The 18531-nt window shown below is 45.6% G+C and overlaps 1 protein-coding gene across 6 annotated transcripts in view; it reads right to left on the bottom strand.

Annotated features, from left to right (window-relative positions):
* Positions 1-12467: 12467 nt before the first annotated feature.
* Positions 12468-18531, bottom strand: part of CAB39L (calcium binding protein 39 like) — a 96923-nt gene continuing 90859 nt past the window's right edge. For all 6 annotated transcript variants that reach the window (XM_059041697.2, XM_067016321.1, XM_067016322.1 and 3 more), the window contains one exon: positions 12468-12840. In XM_059041697.2, coding sequence (XP_058897680.1) covers positions 12661-12840 — 180 coding nt within the window. In that variant the 3' untranslated portion in view covers positions 12468-12660. The remainder of the gene's footprint in view (positions 12841-18531) is intronic.

Raw genomic sequence — 18531 nt, 5'->3', positions numbered from 1 at the left:
CAGCTCTTCCTGAAGAGCAGTCGCAGCTCCGAGCGAACCCCTGCGGCTCGAAAGTTGGCCTCGCGACCCCCCCCCGCTCCGCCCCCGCAGGTGGTTCAGGGTCCCGGCCAGCTTACCTGGCCCGAGGCCCCAGGAGCGGCCGGGGCCTCAGCGGGCGCGGTCCGTCGTAGCGCAGCGGCAGAGCGGCCGTGGGCTGGGTCCGCGTCGCGCCGCCCTCCCCTCGGGCTCCCGGGCAACTCAGCTAGGGCGGATGAATGCGAGAGAGGCCGTGCAGGGAGTTCGGGCTCCGCAGGGACCCGGGCTCCATTCCGGGAGGCGGGGCACTGGGCTCTCAGTCACTTGCAGGGCCTTTTGTCCGTTTTCTTCCTCGCCCCACCCCGGGCGCTAAACGTCAGGTGCCCCGGATTTAGGGCAGGTGGCGGGCTTCTAGTCACGTGACCCGGCTCCACTCACTCTGCCTCTCAAGCCTGAAACTTCAAAAGTCGGGAACTTCTCCTTTATTCCAGCACCTAACATTACTTTTGACGTAAAGGCTGGGATCAATGATTGTACAACACATGGATAAGCGAGAACCTTCTGCTGAGGGGAGGGGTGTGGGGACAGGAAGGGGAGGCTCAGATGGAAAGGGAAGAAGGAAATTGGGGGAAAACTCTTGGAGAGGAAGGGCACAGGTATGAGCACAGCCCACCCACCAAAATGCCACCGCTTTTACAGGCTCCACGTTCAGGACCACCAGCCCCGTTTCCCAGATGCCAACACCCACGCAGGCCTACAGCTTGCAAACTGCAAGCCTAAGAGTCAAACCATGTATTTCTGGGTCCAGAGTCCTGCCTCTGGAGAAGCAAAGGGCAGTCACACCGCAGACAGCCTGTGAGGCTGTCCAGCCCCTGGGCCACCTGACCAGGCTGGAAGTGCCCCATCGGATGCTGAAGGGGCAGATCTCTGTCCTCTGTGTGAGGCGAGGCAATTTGGGCCGGAGAGTCAGAAACGCCCGGTTACCAACCCCTCCTCTCTGGGCACGTCCTTGGGGTTCCTCCATCCCCATCTCCCAGCCTGGATGTCTGGCCGGGAGACGCAGGTGGGATCCGCCGGTGCTCCGGCGCCCTCTAGCGGCCGTTCGCTCTAAGGCCAACTCTTAGCCCTTCCTCCTTCCTCCCTCCCCAGCCCTGGAGGCTGCACTGGCCTTGGGCACCTGCCAGCCTGATTTTGTTCCTCCTCTCCCTTTAAGCACAATGAAGTGCCCTACAGAGGTTTAGAACCTCTTGGAGAAAGAAGCTCTTTTAGTTAATACACCTTGACCCTGAGAAGGTGGTTTCTAGAATGAACCTGAAATACTGTATTTTTCTCCATGTGTTTCCAAGAAGAGAGAGCTTTAGTTTTCAAAGTCAAAAGAAATACAAAGTTATAAATACGACGTTGTGAGCCAGAGATGGAAAATCAACATTTTAGAAAGTTTATTCTTTTTGAATGGACCTTTCATTGAAGACAGAATAAAGGATTCCCCTGCAGATTCCTTGAACTGTAAACACATAAAATCTCTCTGGACTTGATTGATTCAGTTGTGACATTTAAAAGAGAAAGCTAAAACTGTGCATGAGCAATTCTTCTTGACAAAACCGTTCGATCAATCTGCCCCCTTAAATCCTGTGACCCCTGTAGATCAAACAGACCCCTTAAATCCTGAGACCCCCTTTGATTTAACAGCCCCCTTAAATCGAGTGACCCTTGTTGATTCATTAAGTTCCCTTATATCCCTTATATCATGACCCTTTTTGATTAAAATAGTCCCCTTAAATCCTGTGACCCCTGTATGATCAAGCATCCCGTGACCACCGTTAGATCAGCGGCCTTAAATCCCATTACCTTCTTTGATTCAATAAGCACCCTTAAATCCTGTGACCCCTGTAAGTCAGTCAGCAAGATAACGGTTCTGGTTTCACAGGGAAATACCAGGAAGTGTTATCAACAGCACAGTCCTATTTAGACAAGTTAGTTAATGCAAAAAAAAAAAAAAAAAAAAAAAAGGCTTTTGAGTTCTGTATACATATCCTACTATTTAAGACTTGCAGACCATTTATCTCTTTTTCCTCAACTTTAGAATTTCCATTCAGCTCAAAACACATTTGAATCTTTTATTCTGGTCGCTTTGCACCTAATGAGGCTTAAATGATGGCTTTAGCATCATTAGCAAGGTTCTTCTGACTGATAAACAATTTATGATTTTCTTTTGTCCTCAGTTGCTTTACCTGCCTTTCAGGAACCACCCTCATTTTCAAGAACTTGAGAGTGAGACTTTGTGATTAGAGGAATTCCAGAAGAGGATGCATCCTTATAAGGTTAAAAAAAATCGTGTCATTTAGTAGTGTACAGAAGTGTGAGGGCCAAGATAAAGGATGAAGTTCCAGCTTCTTAAAAGTGTGGAGGAAGGGGTCTGCTGGTGGCAATAAAGACATTGGTTAGAATGTTTCACGAGGATCACTCATCACCACCTGGTCCCCCTCCCTCTTCGGGGACCACAAGCCAGTAAAGAAGCTGGTCCCTTTCAAATTGTACACCCGTGTCCCTGAGAGGAACCAGGGGAAAGTGCATGGCTGGATCAGAGTAAACCGCACATCTAAAAGGATCTGCGTTAATGAGGCTGAAGGGCTGGGACTACTGCCTTCACATACAAAGGACAGTCCTTTTTATTTTATGTTATCTCTTGTCTGTTTGATGACAGCCATCCTGACAGGTGTGAGGTATCTCATCGTGGTTTTGATTTGCATTTCCCTGGTGATGAGTGGTGTTGAGCATCTTTTCATGTACCTGTTGGCCATCTGTATGTCTTCTTGGGAAAAATGTCTATTCCGTTCCTTTGCCTGTTTTTCGATTGGATTGCTTGATTTTTTGCTGTTGAGTTGTAGGAGTTCCTTATACGTTTTGGGTGTTAACCCCTTCTCAGATATATGATCTACAAGTACTTTCTCCTCTTCTGTTTGTTGCCCCGACTTCTGCTTTCTGGGTGACGGGGGTCCAGGCACTTGGGATCCTCTGCTTCTCACACATTGTGGTTACAGTAGTGGCCGGGGCTGTGTTCCGATAAAACTGCACGTGGCCGTGGATCACTAACCCCTCTTCTAGAAGGCGGCATGCGGAGTGCAGCGGTGGGCGGGCACGATTTCCCTAGATGGTCATGCACTGTGGAGTTCACATCTCCCAGCCCCAAAGTAATGGGGCAATTTGTAAAGGGAGGACCTTGCAACTGAAACACTGAGCAGGTGCTCTTGTCCCTTGTTGGAACAGCCTGGAAACCAAGTTGTGTGGAACAGGGAACTCCCCCAAGTCACAGGAGCTCAGTTCAGACCTGGGATGCTGAGACCTGCTCCAAGTCACTCTCACTGAGGAGCGAAAAGACCTCAGGCAGGGACGGGAGGAGCTGCTGGATTGCCCTTGCCCTGCTGGTCGAGGATCAGCTCTGCGATGTGTGGCACATGCCTTTTGCTTTGGGCATGTAAGAGGAGTGGTTCTTTGGGGAGACTGGCTTTTTCCTCTGGTCGAGGGCCTCCTGTGTGCCAAGCACCGCAATCCTCTGTCACGGTTGGAAAGCTAGGCACAGAGAGGTCAGGGAAAGTTTCCAGGTCACACAGCTGGTAGGGGCAGCGCTGGGGTCTGATGCAGACCAGATGCCCAGCCCTCACTCTCTCCACTTTCCCAGGAGCCATCGTGATCCCACATGTCAGCGTCCCTCAGAGAGGCCCAGGCATCGGCGCTTGGAGCCTTCCCTGCCTAACAAGCCAGGACGCCGTAAGAGGGAGGACAGGATGCCCAGAGACTGCTCTCAGCGAGGGACCCAGCACACACTGGGCTGTTTCTCCTTGGAAACACATGGAGAAAAATACAGTATTTCAGGCTTATTCTAGAAACAACCTTCTCAGGGTTAAAGTGTATTGACTAAAAGACCTTCTCCAAGAGATGCTAAACCTCTGTAGGGCATTTCACTGCACTTAGAGGGAGAGGAGGAATGGAATCAGGCTGGCAGGTGCCCAAGGGCCAGGGCAGCCCCGGGGCGCTGGGGAGAGAGGCAGGAGGAAGGGCTGAGAGTTGGCTTTAGAGGCGATGGCCGCTAGAGGGCGCCAGAGCACCGGAGGATCCCACCTGCGGCTCCCTGGCCCGACCTCCAAGGCTGGGAGATGGGGTTGGAGATGGGGTTGGCGGAACCCCAAAAGGTGCCCAGAGAGGCGAAGCTGGTTACCGGGCACTTCTGACTCTCAGGCCCAAACTGCCTCGTCTTCCTGTTTAGGAAGAGCTGCGCAGCATCCTAGTCTGGGGAATTTGGGTCCTTCATCTCGCCCCTGCCCTCCCACCGTCTCGCTAGGCCCAGCGTGGGTGGGGAGGGGGCCCCGCCCTGAGCATCCCGGGGGAATCGTGGAGGGGGAGGCCCAGAGTCCCGCTGGAGTCGCAGCGCCCCTCCTCCCGATGGCGGGGAAGCGAGGGGGGTTGGAAACGATCTGACATCTACTGAGCACCTGTGACATCTGCCGTGTGCCAGGCACCTCAGCAGCACTTTATGCGTATTATCCTACTTAATCCTCTCACCCGGCCCGCCAACCAATTCGTAATTGTTTATTGAGACCCCGTCGTGTATCATGCTATGTGCTGTGCTAGGCTCTGAGGATGTAAAACCAACCCCACAGACATAATCAGGGAACCATTCTTGAACAGATAATTATAAGGGCAATTAGCCCAATCCATAGAAAGTGGAAGCCCAGAGAGTTGAAATAATTTGGCTTGGGTTACGCAGCTAGTGGGTGACAGAGGAGACAAAACAAAAACCACTTCATTCTAAAATGTACAGTCCTTCTGCTAAACCAGAGGTTCTCTGATTTTTGGTCTCAGGGCCTCTTGACACTCTCAAAAATTATTAAAGACCCAAAAGATCGGTTTGAGTTAAATCTATCAACATTTACTGTACTGTATTAGAAATTAAAACAAAATGGTTCACACTTTGAGAACCACTGCACTAAACCAGGCTGCAAATAGTAACATCTTTCTTAGGTTCTGAACCCTGACTTGTTTTTTGTTTTTTTGTTTTTGGCTGCGTTGGGTCTTCATTGCTGCACACGGGCTTTCTCTAGTTGTGGTGAGTGGGGGCTACTCTTCGTTGCGGAGCGTGGGCTTCTCATTTCTCTAAGATGTGCACAGATCCTCTCAGCTGACACAAGTGGGCATGCTATCTCCTGGCCCCCAAGGACTGCACTCAACCCTGACCAGCTACTGTGCAGGCGGGGAGTTCCTGCCACTGTTCAGGGTAGCTCATTGCTGACAGAGGTTGGAGGTGGTGTGGGAAGGGAACATCACCCCTTTTCCTGGTCCCTGTTTGGTCTCTGCCAACTTGCCATGGTTCCTGTACTGGGCAGAAACCCCTAGGCTCTCATGGCCTCAGTAAGGGTACTAAAGTGGGTTTGGTACTGAGAAGGATAAAGCTATTCTTATCCTTTGAACAACCAGGCCGATAAGGACTCTTTTTTTTTTTTTTAAATTTTGGGGAGGTTTAAGAAATGGCTGGGTGTCTATGGTCCAAAAAAAAAAAAATAGGTGTTCCTCTGCACCAGCAAAGTTCAGTGATAGGAAAATTCCTTGTGGGTGGAAAGGGCATTGAAGGAAGAAGAAAGGAGGAACAGGATGGAAGGAAGAAGTGAGGGGAGGAGGGGAAAGTCCCCAGTTACAAGGTTTTAAATAGTTGCTTTGCTTGTCCTATGTGTTTCCCAGCACCACTAATGGGGGAGAGTATTCAAGGAAGGAACAGGAAAGAGCAGGTAAAGAGGAGGGGACTCCTCTAACAGCTCAAGACTTTAGATTCCGTGGCCAGAGGCCCATTTGCCTCTGTAAACGAAAGGTGCAGGGAAGGTGGCAGGGAGGGGTGAGGGTTGCTGGGTCTAGTGATGAAGATCAGAGACGCCAAGGAGAATGGCAGCAGAGTCCTGTGTGGATCCTCACGTACCATTTCCTATATACGAGTCCCAATAACATGCACAGCCTGCAGGAGGCGGCTGCGTACCAAGGGGACGCTTTTAAAAGTAAAACTTAATTAGTCCCTGGGACTCACTGAAACTGATTTTTAGAAGCAAATCACCTACTCTGATTCTAATCTTGCCAGACACATTTATATCTGGTTTTGTCTTTTTTTTTTTTTGTTTTTTAAAGGTATCCCAAACTAGCCTGCCTAAATTAAAACACGCTTATTCACTCCACATTGCTTCCCATCAAGGGCCAGGGAGCTACATTTTAAGGCTTTCACCTCAAAGGAAGAGTGCTGGCCTGGGCTGAAGCAGAAGCCTGGGTCTTGGAGCTGCTCAGTTCCTGATGATAAACCAAAGTGGTTTCTAGACAGAAGGGGGAGGGGGGGAGGACTGGGAAGGGGGAGGCTGAGGCAGTTCCGTGGTAGTTGGAGAAGCCAGTATGAGGCACCTGCTGAGAGAAGCGCCCAGAAACTGCTGGCTGCATCCGTAGGAGTTAACAGTAAAGAGGTAGGAGTGTGTTTCTGAATCAGAGTGGAAGCGTCTCAAGAGGGCCCCCACAGGTGGTCCTTGAGCTGCCTCCCTTCCACGAGTGGGAAGAGCCAAGTGCATGCAGAACTGAGATGAAGGAGGGGTGGGGGTCGGCCGGGCAAGAGCTGTGCTGTGTGGCAGGGAGCCCCACAAGTCAGAAGAGAAGAACTAATCATTTGTTGCAAGAAACTCGCTGAGGACTGGGGGCAAAAGTGCGAGGGGCCACTAAAGGAAGGTGGAAGTTCTTTGACGGAGAGCAGAGAAGCCTAGACACAGTGGCCCTGAGTCCACACTCGCCCTGATCTTTTAAAAGTGATGTGTCCCGGCTACTGTAACTAGAGCTGCAATGAACACTGGGGTGCATGTATTGTGGAACTAAGCCCAGCCAGTGTTAAGTCCTAAGTATCTCACAGGTTCTAAAGCTCCTGCCTCTGAGCCCTGGGTTTGAATCCTGCCCCGCCATGGGCTCAGTGGACAATCAGGCCGGTGACCCTCTCTGCGCCTCGGTTTCCACACTTGTAAAGTCAGGATGATAAGAGCACGTGCCTCACAGGTGGTTCTGAGGTCTGAGTTTAGTATTTGTGAAGCACCTAGAACAGGGCCTTCTCAGAGCAGGCACCAGCTCGGCCATAGATATTCTTAGAGGGTCCTCACCGTCCTGCATCCCCTCACTCAGCTCTCCTCATTCCAGGCCACTCTCCCCCGACCGACCTTGCTCTGACAGACAGGATGCATGTCACTTCCTGCTGAAAGGCCAGCTGCCTCCATGATGGCCCGAGAGCCTCTGGGTGGCATTGAAGGCTCTCCTCCGGGCTCCCTCCATGTGTCCACACGCCCAGCACTCAGGGCGCACACCTGTCAGTCTCTGGCCACACGTGCTTCGTGCCCACGGCCCCTTCCGCCCAGACTCCACACCGGAGTGGAATTGCCTCTCCCACTGGCCGTGAGCCCCACAGGGTAGCTGAGAGAGTTCAACATGGGAGCGTCCCGGGGCCGGCACATCACAGACTTGACCTCATTGATTCCCTGTGAGACAGCTCCTCTTTTTGCCTCGTTTTACAGGTAGGAAACGGAAGGTCAGTGATTCTCAAGATCAGACACTTGCAGTGGAGCTGGGATTAAGTCCAGGCGTGGCTGTCCCCAATGTCTGCATGGGTCCTTGGACACCGCACATGTTGCTTAAGAGGAAAGAACAGCCAGGGGTCTTCAAGGGGGGAAAGACATTAAGAGGATGTGGAAACACCTCCTCCAGTGCAACACATAAGTGGTGGGTTTGGGATGTGTCCGTTTAGCTGGAACACGTTCCCAGTCTCCTCTCCTGCATGGTGATGAATTAGGGCTGGGGTCAAGGGAAAGTTGGCAGCGTTGCAAGTGGAAATGAGGCGGCAGCCACACTTTCCCCCGGGAAGGTCGGGGCCATCACGGCTCAGGCCGTTGCCGCAGACCTGCCGGCTCACCTTGCCGCTGGGGCCCCAGCCCCCCTGCCCCTCCTCCGTCAGCTGCTCCAAATCTGGGCTCAGCTGGGGAAGCTGTACAGTGACTTGTGTGGTCTTCCGGTCAGCCACGGCGTCGGAGGTGGAGGCTGGGAGGCCGGGAAGGCAGTGTGGGTTCCAGATCATATCCATGGATTCCAGCTGTCCTCCTGGGAGCCCACTTCAATCTATCTTCCCTTCCCTGTTGACTCAGGCCCAGTGCCAGACGCAGGGGACAGGCTTACGAAGGCTACTTACCCAGCCCCCACAGCACATAGGTCTGACCCCTACAGTAACCCCTACAGTAGCTCTGTGGATCAACCCCTGATGGGCACAGAGAGTGAGTTCAATGAATGTTGGGTGAATAAATAAAGATTTTGGTTGCTTTATCTAGGCTTTACATATCAGAACTAAAATGAGGGGAACTCATTTTTTCAACCTTCGCTAATGGATAAATTATTAAGGTATACTACGACAACCTGTTCTTCCAAAAGGCCCCTGCGATCACAGCTTTCACGTAACATAGATGGCTCACAGGGCAGTGATTAAATTACAATCGATATTGAATTAATTGATGGTAAAGGGACTGGGACTTTTTGTATGGTTCTGTGACTTTCAGGGTATTGGTAACTGTACACCTTCCTCCTGGGAGGGAGTGATGAGGGACTTGGTGATCTCGACAGGACCGTTTGTACATATGCATCAGAACGTCTCCCTCGTGGTAGGCCCGTGGTGCTGGGCCGCTAAGGAATCTGAAATGGAGGCACGGCTGGCTGGGCAGCAACCAATCTATCAGGAAATCTAAGCTGATATTATGTCCAACTGCAAGAGTAAGTCAGGAAAACAGAAGCAGATGCAGAAGAGTGGTTTGGAATTAACACCTGTGTAGAGTCAAGAGATTGCTCAAAATGATACAGAAGTTCAAGATCGAATCCCTTATCCCATGCATAGGTCTAATTTGATCTTCCAACACCAGACAACCACATGGAGCAGAGTTACCTCCTGAAATGAAACTAGCTTTTGAAATCTTTCTATTGAGTTATCCTTTAGGTGGAATCCAATATTTCCTTCTTTCCTTGGGGGCCGTGATGAATGAAGTGTCTGCCCCTGGGGTGGAGTCGAAGAGCAGGCCTGGAGGGAGGCGGCCCAGACATGCAGCCTAGTTTCCAAAGACATGGATTCTGGGGTCAGACTGGCCCTCAACCCTGGCTCTGCTGCCAGCTGTTTGACCTGGATAAGTTACTCACCCTTTCTGTGATCCAGTGCTCTCCTCCATAAAGTGAACAGTGATACGACAGGGTCTCTCAAGAGGCTTAGTGCTGGCCAGGCCGATCATTTTGTCATACTTTGCTTTAATTACGGTAGTCACAATCACATAACAGCACTTTCTGTATGTCAAAAACAAAATCACATCCTTGTTCACAGCCATCTTCTGTCTTTTCAATCTTCTTAGAAAGACTAAGTCTAGCTTTTCCAGGTCTCTTTTTGTTTCCAGCCTTTATCTAACTATGGGCCCTCATTAAAATAGCCAAAACCTTCCTGAGAAAACACGCAGGAAAAGATGTACATGCCATACGTACAACATTCTTTTGGATAAAACAGAAAAAAAAAAAAGTAAAAGGTATAAATCTTAATTTCCTCTAGTATAGTAGACTAGAAAGATCTGTAAACCTATTTTGAAACAACTATCTTTTCATATTTAAAAAACAAATCCTAGTGATTTTTGAATTTCATTTTCCTTCACTTTATTACAATCACTTTCAAGTCCTGCGTAGTTTCCAGACGGCACTATAGCTCAGAGCAGCTGCGTCTCACACAGACCAACCAGTGTGGCTGGCAACAGAGGCTTTGGAAAGCTTGCTGCCCCTTCTCAGCATATATGGCCCCCCAGAGCCCTCCAGGACGAGAACCCACAGAGGCTGGCAGTCAGGACACTTGCTCAAGGGCTGAGTGCCTCTCGGCCTTTTCTCCCAGGGTAATAATCCTAACATTTGGGCAGATGCCTGGCTTTAGCCAGAGCCTCATCCAAGAACATTATGATTTCAATCCATCCTGGCTTCATTCTAGGACCTTCACCCCCGGGAGCCTCCCAGGCAGCAGTGGGGGAGGGCACGACATAATTCCCCACCCCCAGGACCTCCCCTCGTTCACGGCCTTGAGGATGAAAAAAATGAATAAGAGCAGGAGTTTGGCCTCCGGCCACCGTGGCTTCGTACCCCAGGTCTAGTCCACATTGTCTGGGATAAACTGCTCAGAGCCTCAGTTTCTTCAGCTATAAGATGGGAATGACTCTGGCTGTGGTGAAGCATCAGTAACGTGAAGTGTTTCTATACTGCCTGACAGGCGGCCCTTGGTCAATGGCAGTGAGCCTCACTGGGAGGATGGGACAGCCAAGGACAGGGGAAGTGGGCGTGGGGCCTCGGGGCAGCCTGGGGTGCCCTCCGCCTGGGGCTGTCCCTGTTTGGAGCAGTGACAGGAACACAGAAGCGGGACATGCAGAGGAATGAAACCGACCAAGGAATATGTGGCACCTTTTCATTTAGTCAGCCTTTATTTAAATGTGTGCTTTTGAAATAGCTTATTAAATATGACCTTTTCAAAACTCAATTCTCACAATATTTACAGCGACTTTTAGGCAAACATATTTTAACTGTGAGCTTCTTGCTCCCTCTTTCACATTAATAATCTACAAATTTGTATCACAGCAAAATCCCAGCTACTTCATTTATTGACTTTTAGACTAGTTTTGTTTGTGAGGTGCTAAACTAGGATAAGCGATTGCCAGGAACGAGCTAATTCAAGCTCGGAGGAAATAAAATATGTTTTATTTATCAGAAAAGAATTCTAACAAGGCCTTGCTTTGCAACTGAAAACGTGTCCCATGATGTGTGGAACAGTATTTAAGCAACGAAATACATTTCCAATGGTCATTACTGTGCCGCCTTCTTTTTTAAAAAAAAAATATTTACACTCATCTCTCTTAAACAAATAAAATCAGAAAAGTCAAATTTGAAGAGACTATGGACTGTCAGGGAATGTTATAAAAATAATCTGACCTCAGTGACTGAAGAATGAAGGTCATCAGATGGCCCGGCACTGGCCAGAGCTGCTGCAAGAAGGTCCCGCAGGCCCTGCAGCATCTGCCTCGGGATCTGACGCTGGGCTCGGAAAGACACAGCCAAGAAGGATGAAACCGCACCAGGTGATTCTTCAGATGCTACATCTACAAGGGCACTGATCCTGGAGAGGGATCTTTCCCTCTCTGGGTGGAGAAATATCTGGTTGAAGAACACAGTACCCAATGTTGTAAAAAGTGAAGATTCCTATGGAAGGCAATAACTCATGATTTGGAAACAGAATTATGAAAAAAATACAGATTAACAATTGTACCTTTAATGTCTTGTAAATATAGCTTGAAATTCCGTTTTATACACTTGACGTCTGAAAACAAACCATGGCCTTTTTAAAAAGACACAGATTAATTCCTTAACCATCCTGGTATGCAAGAGAGTATGTGAGACCAACATTTTTATAAGTTTTCTACCTTTTCACTGAGGAATTTGATGTGAAATTAGAACGACAGCTTATTGGAAAATAGAGTGAAAAACATTTTTAGTCCTTTGAGGATTTTTTTCATGCATTGAATCATCTGTGCTTCCAACGGCAATGTTCCCTTATTTATAAAGGCCTGTGCAACCCTCTGGACCCATGGTTTTGCACACGCTAGGCATCTCAATGCAGTGATTCTTATTCCAAAACACGCTTTCACCACGAAACGTTTTTCCCATAATGAGAAGTATGAATGAAATATTCCAAACATGCACTAACCCGACAGAAGTCTGTGGGAAACAGCAGTGACTGTCGCTAGAGCTGTGGTTCTTACCCATCTGTTCCAAGTTCTCAAGTGAGCAGGTCCTACCCCGTGGGTCCTCTACGCCCGTGACCCTTGTTAGTCCAGCCTGCTTGGACCTAGTCGGTGCCACGCTAACCTGGTCAGAGTGCAGGAGTGTGTGTGTGTGCACGCGTGTACCATGAGTTGGTCATGCTGAGGAGATCCATTGGGGTGGAGCGCGGGGCAGTCGGCAGAAAGGTGGCCATCAATTCCCTGGGAAGTTAGGAATGAAGGATTACAGTTAAAAGATATGGGCAGGGAACAGAATACGTTAATGACTGAAAACATGGATCTTATTTCCTTGGTGCCTTGAGAAATTTGTTTGTCCAAGTACAGATGGGCAAAACAGTTTCGTGCGTCTTGCCCCCATGCCCAGTTCTCTTGAGAATTTAATCCTCTTTGAGGACTCAGTGACACCCATTCTTTGGGCTCCTACTACTTGGTGGCTCGTGGTGACTGAGGGCTCAGGTCTGCAAGCCCACTGCCCTGTTGTCCTTCATCAAGAAAGGGTTGAAATTGCTTTTATCAATGTCTAAAACAATGGCTCTGATCTCACATAAATAATCACAGACTCGATTAAGATGAATATATTATTCTAAATTAATTTTTTTTCTTTCAGACATTTATATTCCCTCTACCCTGAACAACGAATTGAGAAAAAAACAGCCACCTCCAAAGCCTTCCCAAGAGTGACTACTTTTTGAAATGACACTTTTTGTACAAGCTGAACAAATGAGACCGTGACGGTGGCAGGAAACTGGGTGAGGCTTCAAGGCGCCGTTTTCTTCAAGTCTCGAATCTGTTTAATCAAGTAGTTCTTCTCATCGGTGAACTGCTCATCGTCCGTCCTTTCTTTTTGGAAGCTACTCAGAAACTCGATGAGTTTGGGTTGGTTTTTTAGTAGAATCTCCACAATAGGCTGTGCTTTGTGAGGACTGGCCACAAACACCTGAAACATGAGAAACAAACACCTAGGACAAGGAATGCACATCAGGGAAAACACGGATCCCACCTGTGTCTCATTTGTTACATGTGTTAGTGTCATACAGAAAGCCCCAGATTATACTTCCTTATTGAGGAAAATGAGTAATTCCCCATTCATATCCATTTTCTACAGAGAATATACAAATATATTCAATATATTTAAATTTATATTTAATCATATATTTACAATTACCATTATAACCAAATATGTGATTATAAAATTAAATAAATATATATAATTCTATATCATGAAATAGATAATATATAAATATATGACCATATATATAAAATATAAAATATTCAATATATATAATATATTGAACATACTTAATATATTCATCTGGCTCAAAATTCAAAAAGGACAAATGTGAAAAGTCCCCCTCTCACCTCCTCACCCTGGAGGTCACCAATGTTATTATTTTCTTATGTATGTGGAGCTTTAAAATTTATAACTGCCTAGGTCCCACCTTCCAGAGACTCCAGTTCAGTAGATCTAGAGGGGAGGACTGGCTCTCTGTATTTTTATAAAGTTCCACAAAGATTCTTATGTGCACTCCTAGTTGAAACCATGATCCTGGGTTAATAACTCAGCTGTACTATAAAAGACAGTAACGACTGTAATAACAGGACACAATTACTCAAAACTATAACGCTGGGACTTCCCTGGTGGTCCAGTGCTTAAGACTCTGTGCTTTCACTGCAGGGGGTGCAGGTTCCATCCCTGGTTGGGGAACTAAGATCCCACATGCCACAAGGTGCAGCCAAAAAAAAAAAAAAAAACAAAACACCAAAAAACCAAGCATATTAAAAAAAAAGAAAAACTATAATGCTGACTGGTACAGTATTTTGCAAAGGACACACTTCCTAGTTAGATGCTATATATATAATGACATGACCAGAATACCCATAAAACTGTTGGCTGCTATATAGCTCTCTGGTTTCATGTTCTGGGCTCCCCACTCCTCAGAAGGGCTGAGTGCTTCACCGCCAGACCCTCTGCACACCGCCTCCTCATCTTGAACCTCCAACAGTGCACAACTCTACTCCGAACACACTATGGCCAGTGATCGGTTATGGAGACAGTGGGAGCTACAAGATTGAACCCTCAAGCTTCCTCCAATCCAGCAAGCATGAGGAAGGAAAAACTGTACCAGGATGTTAAGGACCTATGAGAGGGAAATGAAAAGCTGTGGAGGTTCAAAGGAGGTGGAGATAACATTAGATTTCTGAGTTTGGAACAGGAAGGGCTCATGGTGTAGGTGAAATGAGAGTCCATGAATCAGATTTTCTCTTTTTTTAAAAAAAATATCAGTTTGGTAGTTTGTGCATTTCTAGGTATTTGTCCATTTCATCTGGGTTATCTAATTTATCAATGTACAATTATTTGTAGTATTCTCTTATAATCTTTTTTATTTCTATAAGGAGGTTGAATCAGAAACCAACAACCTCTCAACAAAAGCCCAGGACCAGATGATTTTACTGGTAAATTCTGCAAACTTTTAAAGAAAAATTAACACCAATCCAAAATTCATCCAAAAAATAAAAGACAAGGGAATACTTCCTAACTCATTCTATGAGGTCAGCATTACCCCCATACCAAAGCCAGACAAAGCTATCACAAGAAAACTACAGACCACTGTCCTTTATGAATAAAGATGCAAAAATCCTCAACAAAATACAAGCAAACGAAGTCCAGAATAATATTAAAAGGATTACATGCCATGACTAAATGGGATTTATTCCAGAAATACAAGCATGGCTAAACATAATAAAATCAATCGATGTAATACACCACATGTACTAGACTGAACTGCATCCTCTAAAAAGATGAATGTTCAAGTCCTAACCCTTGGTACCTGTGAACATGACCTTATTTGGAAATAGGATGTAGTCAAATTAAGATCAGTTCATACTGAGTTAGCTTGGGCCTGAATCCAATTACCAGTATCTTTAGAGGAAGAGGGAATTTTGGACACAGAAACACACAGACATACGCAGAGGAAAATGCCATGTGAAGATGGACACAGAGATTGGAGTTATGCATCTATAAGGCAAGGAATGCCAAGGATTGCTGGCAACCACCAGAAGCCAGGAGAGCGGCATAGATTTTCCCTGAAAGCTCCAAGAGGAACCAAACCTGTTGACACCTTGATCTTGGACTTGTAGTTAACAGAACTCTGAGACAGTGACTTTCTGCAGTTTTAGGACACTTAGTCTTTGGTACTTTGTTATAGCAGCTCTAGGAAACTAAGATGACACATTAGTACATTGAAAGAAAACCATATGATCACTTCAACTGATGCAGAAAAAGTATTTGACAAAATCCAACACCTTTTCATAATAATAATAATAATAAACACTCAACATGGGACAACTAGATATCCACATGCAAAAAAATAAAGTTGGACCCTTACCTTGCACCATAAACAAAAATTAACTCAAAATTTATCAAAAAACTAAATATAAGCACTAATAAAACTTTTAGAGGAAAATATAGGGGTACATCCTCATGACCTTGTATTTGGCAATGGTTTCTTAGCTACAACATCAAAAGCGTGAGCAACAACAACAAAATAGGATAAACTGAACATCATCAAAATTTAAAAATTGTGTGTATCACAGGACACTATCAAGAGTGTGAAAAGACAATATACAGAATGTAAGAAAATATTTGCAAATCATATATATGATCAGCATCTAGTATCCAGAATATATAAAGAACTCATACAACACAACAACAAAAAGACAAACAACCTTTTTAAAAAAGGGACAAAGGGGGACTTCCTTGGTGGTCCAGTGGGTAAGTCTCCTTGCTCCCAATGCACGGGGCCCGGGTTCGATCCCTGGTCGGGGGACTAGATCCCGCATGCATGCTGCAACTAAGAGTTTGCATGCCACAACTAAGAAGTTCACAGGCCGCAACTAAAGATCCTGCATGCCGCAACGAAGATCCCGTGTGCTGCAACTAAGACCTGGCACAGCCAAAACAAATAAATAAATAAATATTAAAAAATAAAATAAAAAGGGGCAAAGGACTTGACATTTCTCCAAAGAAGATATACAAATGGCCAATAAGCATGTGAAAAAATCCTCAACATCATTAGATCATTAGGGAAACACAAATCAAAACCACAATGAGACTAGGCCAGCTACAATTAAAAAGAAATAACAATAACAAGTGAGGAATGGAGAAATTGGAACCCTGTACACTGCTGGTGGGAATGTAAAATGGAGCAGCCTCTATGGAAAACAGTTTGGTAGTACCTCAGTAAGTTACACATTGAATTACCATGAGACTGAGCAATTCTGTTCCTAGGTATATACCAAAAGAATTGAAAACATTTGTTCAAACAAAAACTTGTACATGAATATTCATAGCAGCACTATTCACGATAGCCTAAAGTCCATCAGCTGATGAATGGATAAGCAAATTGTGATATATCCTTAAAATGGAATATTATTCAGCCATAAAAATGAATGAAGTACTACTGATCATGCTACAACATGGATGAACTTTAAAAACATTATGCTAATAGAAGAAACAAGACACAAAAGGCCACACATTATATCATTTCACTTATATCAAATATCCAGAACAGGTGAACCCATAAAGACTGAAAGCAGATTAGTGATTGCCAGGGGCTGTGGGTAAGAGAAAATGAGAGGTAGTTGCTGAATGGGTACAGGGTTTCCTTTTGGGGTGATGAAAATGTTCTGGAACTAGAGAGTAGTAATAGTTGTATAACACTGTAAATACTAAATGCCACTGAACTGTACACTTTAAAATGGTCAAAATGGTGAATTTTATGTTATATGAACTTTACTACCATAAATTAAAATTGTTACTTATTTTTAAAAAGTACCCCAGGCTCGTTTACATTGTTACACAAAATGCCTGATGTTTATAGAACACCTAGTATGCTAGGAAATCACATACTGGAGCCAAACGTGTGGCTCCTCTGGCTACCATTAGTTTACAAGTAAGCTGCTGGGAAGTTTTAGCTAGGAACTGTCTGGCATTTGTGGTAACTACAGCAGTAACTCATAACAGTCTTTATTCCCCCAAAAAATTTTTAGAAGATTAAATATATAGAACAAACTAAGCTTCTCTGTTTGAATCCAAAATAAATGTAAAACGTAGTGGAATTTGCAGACAAGGCATCACTGGATCAACTCTACTGAATCCGTACACTGTACAACAGACCTAAAAAATGTTCAATTTGTTTTCAAGTTTAAAACTTTTCCTTATTTTTATTTTTTTATGGCTTCTGAACTCTGCTGCCTCTAAAGGTAGTTGCTGATTAGAGGTGACTAAGGCTCTAAATGCACAATTCCTTTGGGGCACCCGGGACACTGAAATCAAGGCTTGAGATGAACCATTCATGAGGACAACCATTCTTGTTCTGTATACTTTTTCAGGTGAATTGTCAAACTGGCCTTTGGATTTTGGAATAAGCTAAGGTGGAGCTTCTTGTTTTAATGGAAACGGCTATTGTGGCCAACGGCTAGGGTCTGAGCCACAGAGCAGTACACTCGGGCCCATTTTTGGCTATGGCCATGCTTGAGTTCCAGCAGCTCTGAGAGGTGAGCCAAAAGGCACTGGCCATCCCCACCCTCTAGGTTCAAAAGACAGTGGCAACATGGTCCTTTGCTATTAAGGATGTTAACAGGGAAAGGAAAGAAAGATCAGCTCATAGCTGATCCCTAAATTCACGTTGGCCATATCTCTGGAAGAGGCAGGATCACAGAGACAAAGGTCTCCTGAACCTAGCATCTTAGAATTAGACTTTTGATTTTAATTTAACTTTTAAAATTTAACATTTTGCAAGTGATGAAACAGATCCAGATGGATTTGCCCAAAGTCACTGGTGGCAACCGAGCCAACAACAAAGACCCAGGTCTCTTGACTTCCATGACTTCCATCTAGTCCTTTCCCATCATACCATCCTGTTCGTCAATAGCAGAGAAAACATGAAATGGCAACTCATTCAAGTCCTTGAACTTTTCAAGCAAAGCTAACGAAAATTGGTCACTAATAATCTGGCAAAGACATTTTTAGTCATGTGTTCCACATTTTCTGTACTTTATGAAAGGTACCTGGGGAAAAAGACTATTAATAAAGAACTGTGAAAAAACGCTAGGACTCAGCTGTTACTTTTTCTAAATAACAAAATGTTTTGGGCAAGTAAACAATTCAGTTTGCCCTTCAGTGCAACGAACATAGTTAGGGTCCAGAGTAAGTCCAGTTTATACACATACAAGCAAACAAGTGGTCAACTAGTTTTAAATGCACCTATTCTGTCCAATAATGAGATGATCCAAATTCTGATCTCAGAGGATGGAAGTAGGTTATTTCTATTTTGCCACCCACTGAATACTTCCATAATACTGCATTTTGGAACCAAGTTATATGAAGCATCTTCTCATCTAGGATGATATATTAAAATTCTGTGGGAGCTGGAAAGACAAGACACACAGCCTTCTCTAATTTCCTCAGTCAAAAGGCAAGGGTCTTAAGAGGGCCTATCATTTTATACTCTGCAGGCATTTTCCTGTCCTACAAGAGCCTATTTTTGTCTCATTCAATTTGTGTTTATTCTTCATGAAATAATTCTAACAAAGAGAAGAACGCAGCAGTAACATCAGATTTCAAGTT

This window comes from Kogia breviceps, chromosome 16 (assembly GCF_026419965.1).
Source record: "Kogia breviceps isolate mKogBre1 chromosome 16, mKogBre1 haplotype 1, whole genome shotgun sequence".
Lineage (NCBI taxonomy): Eukaryota > Metazoa > Chordata > Mammalia > Artiodactyla > Physeteridae > Kogia > Kogia breviceps.
This window is presented reverse-complemented; position numbering and strand designations above follow the sequence as displayed.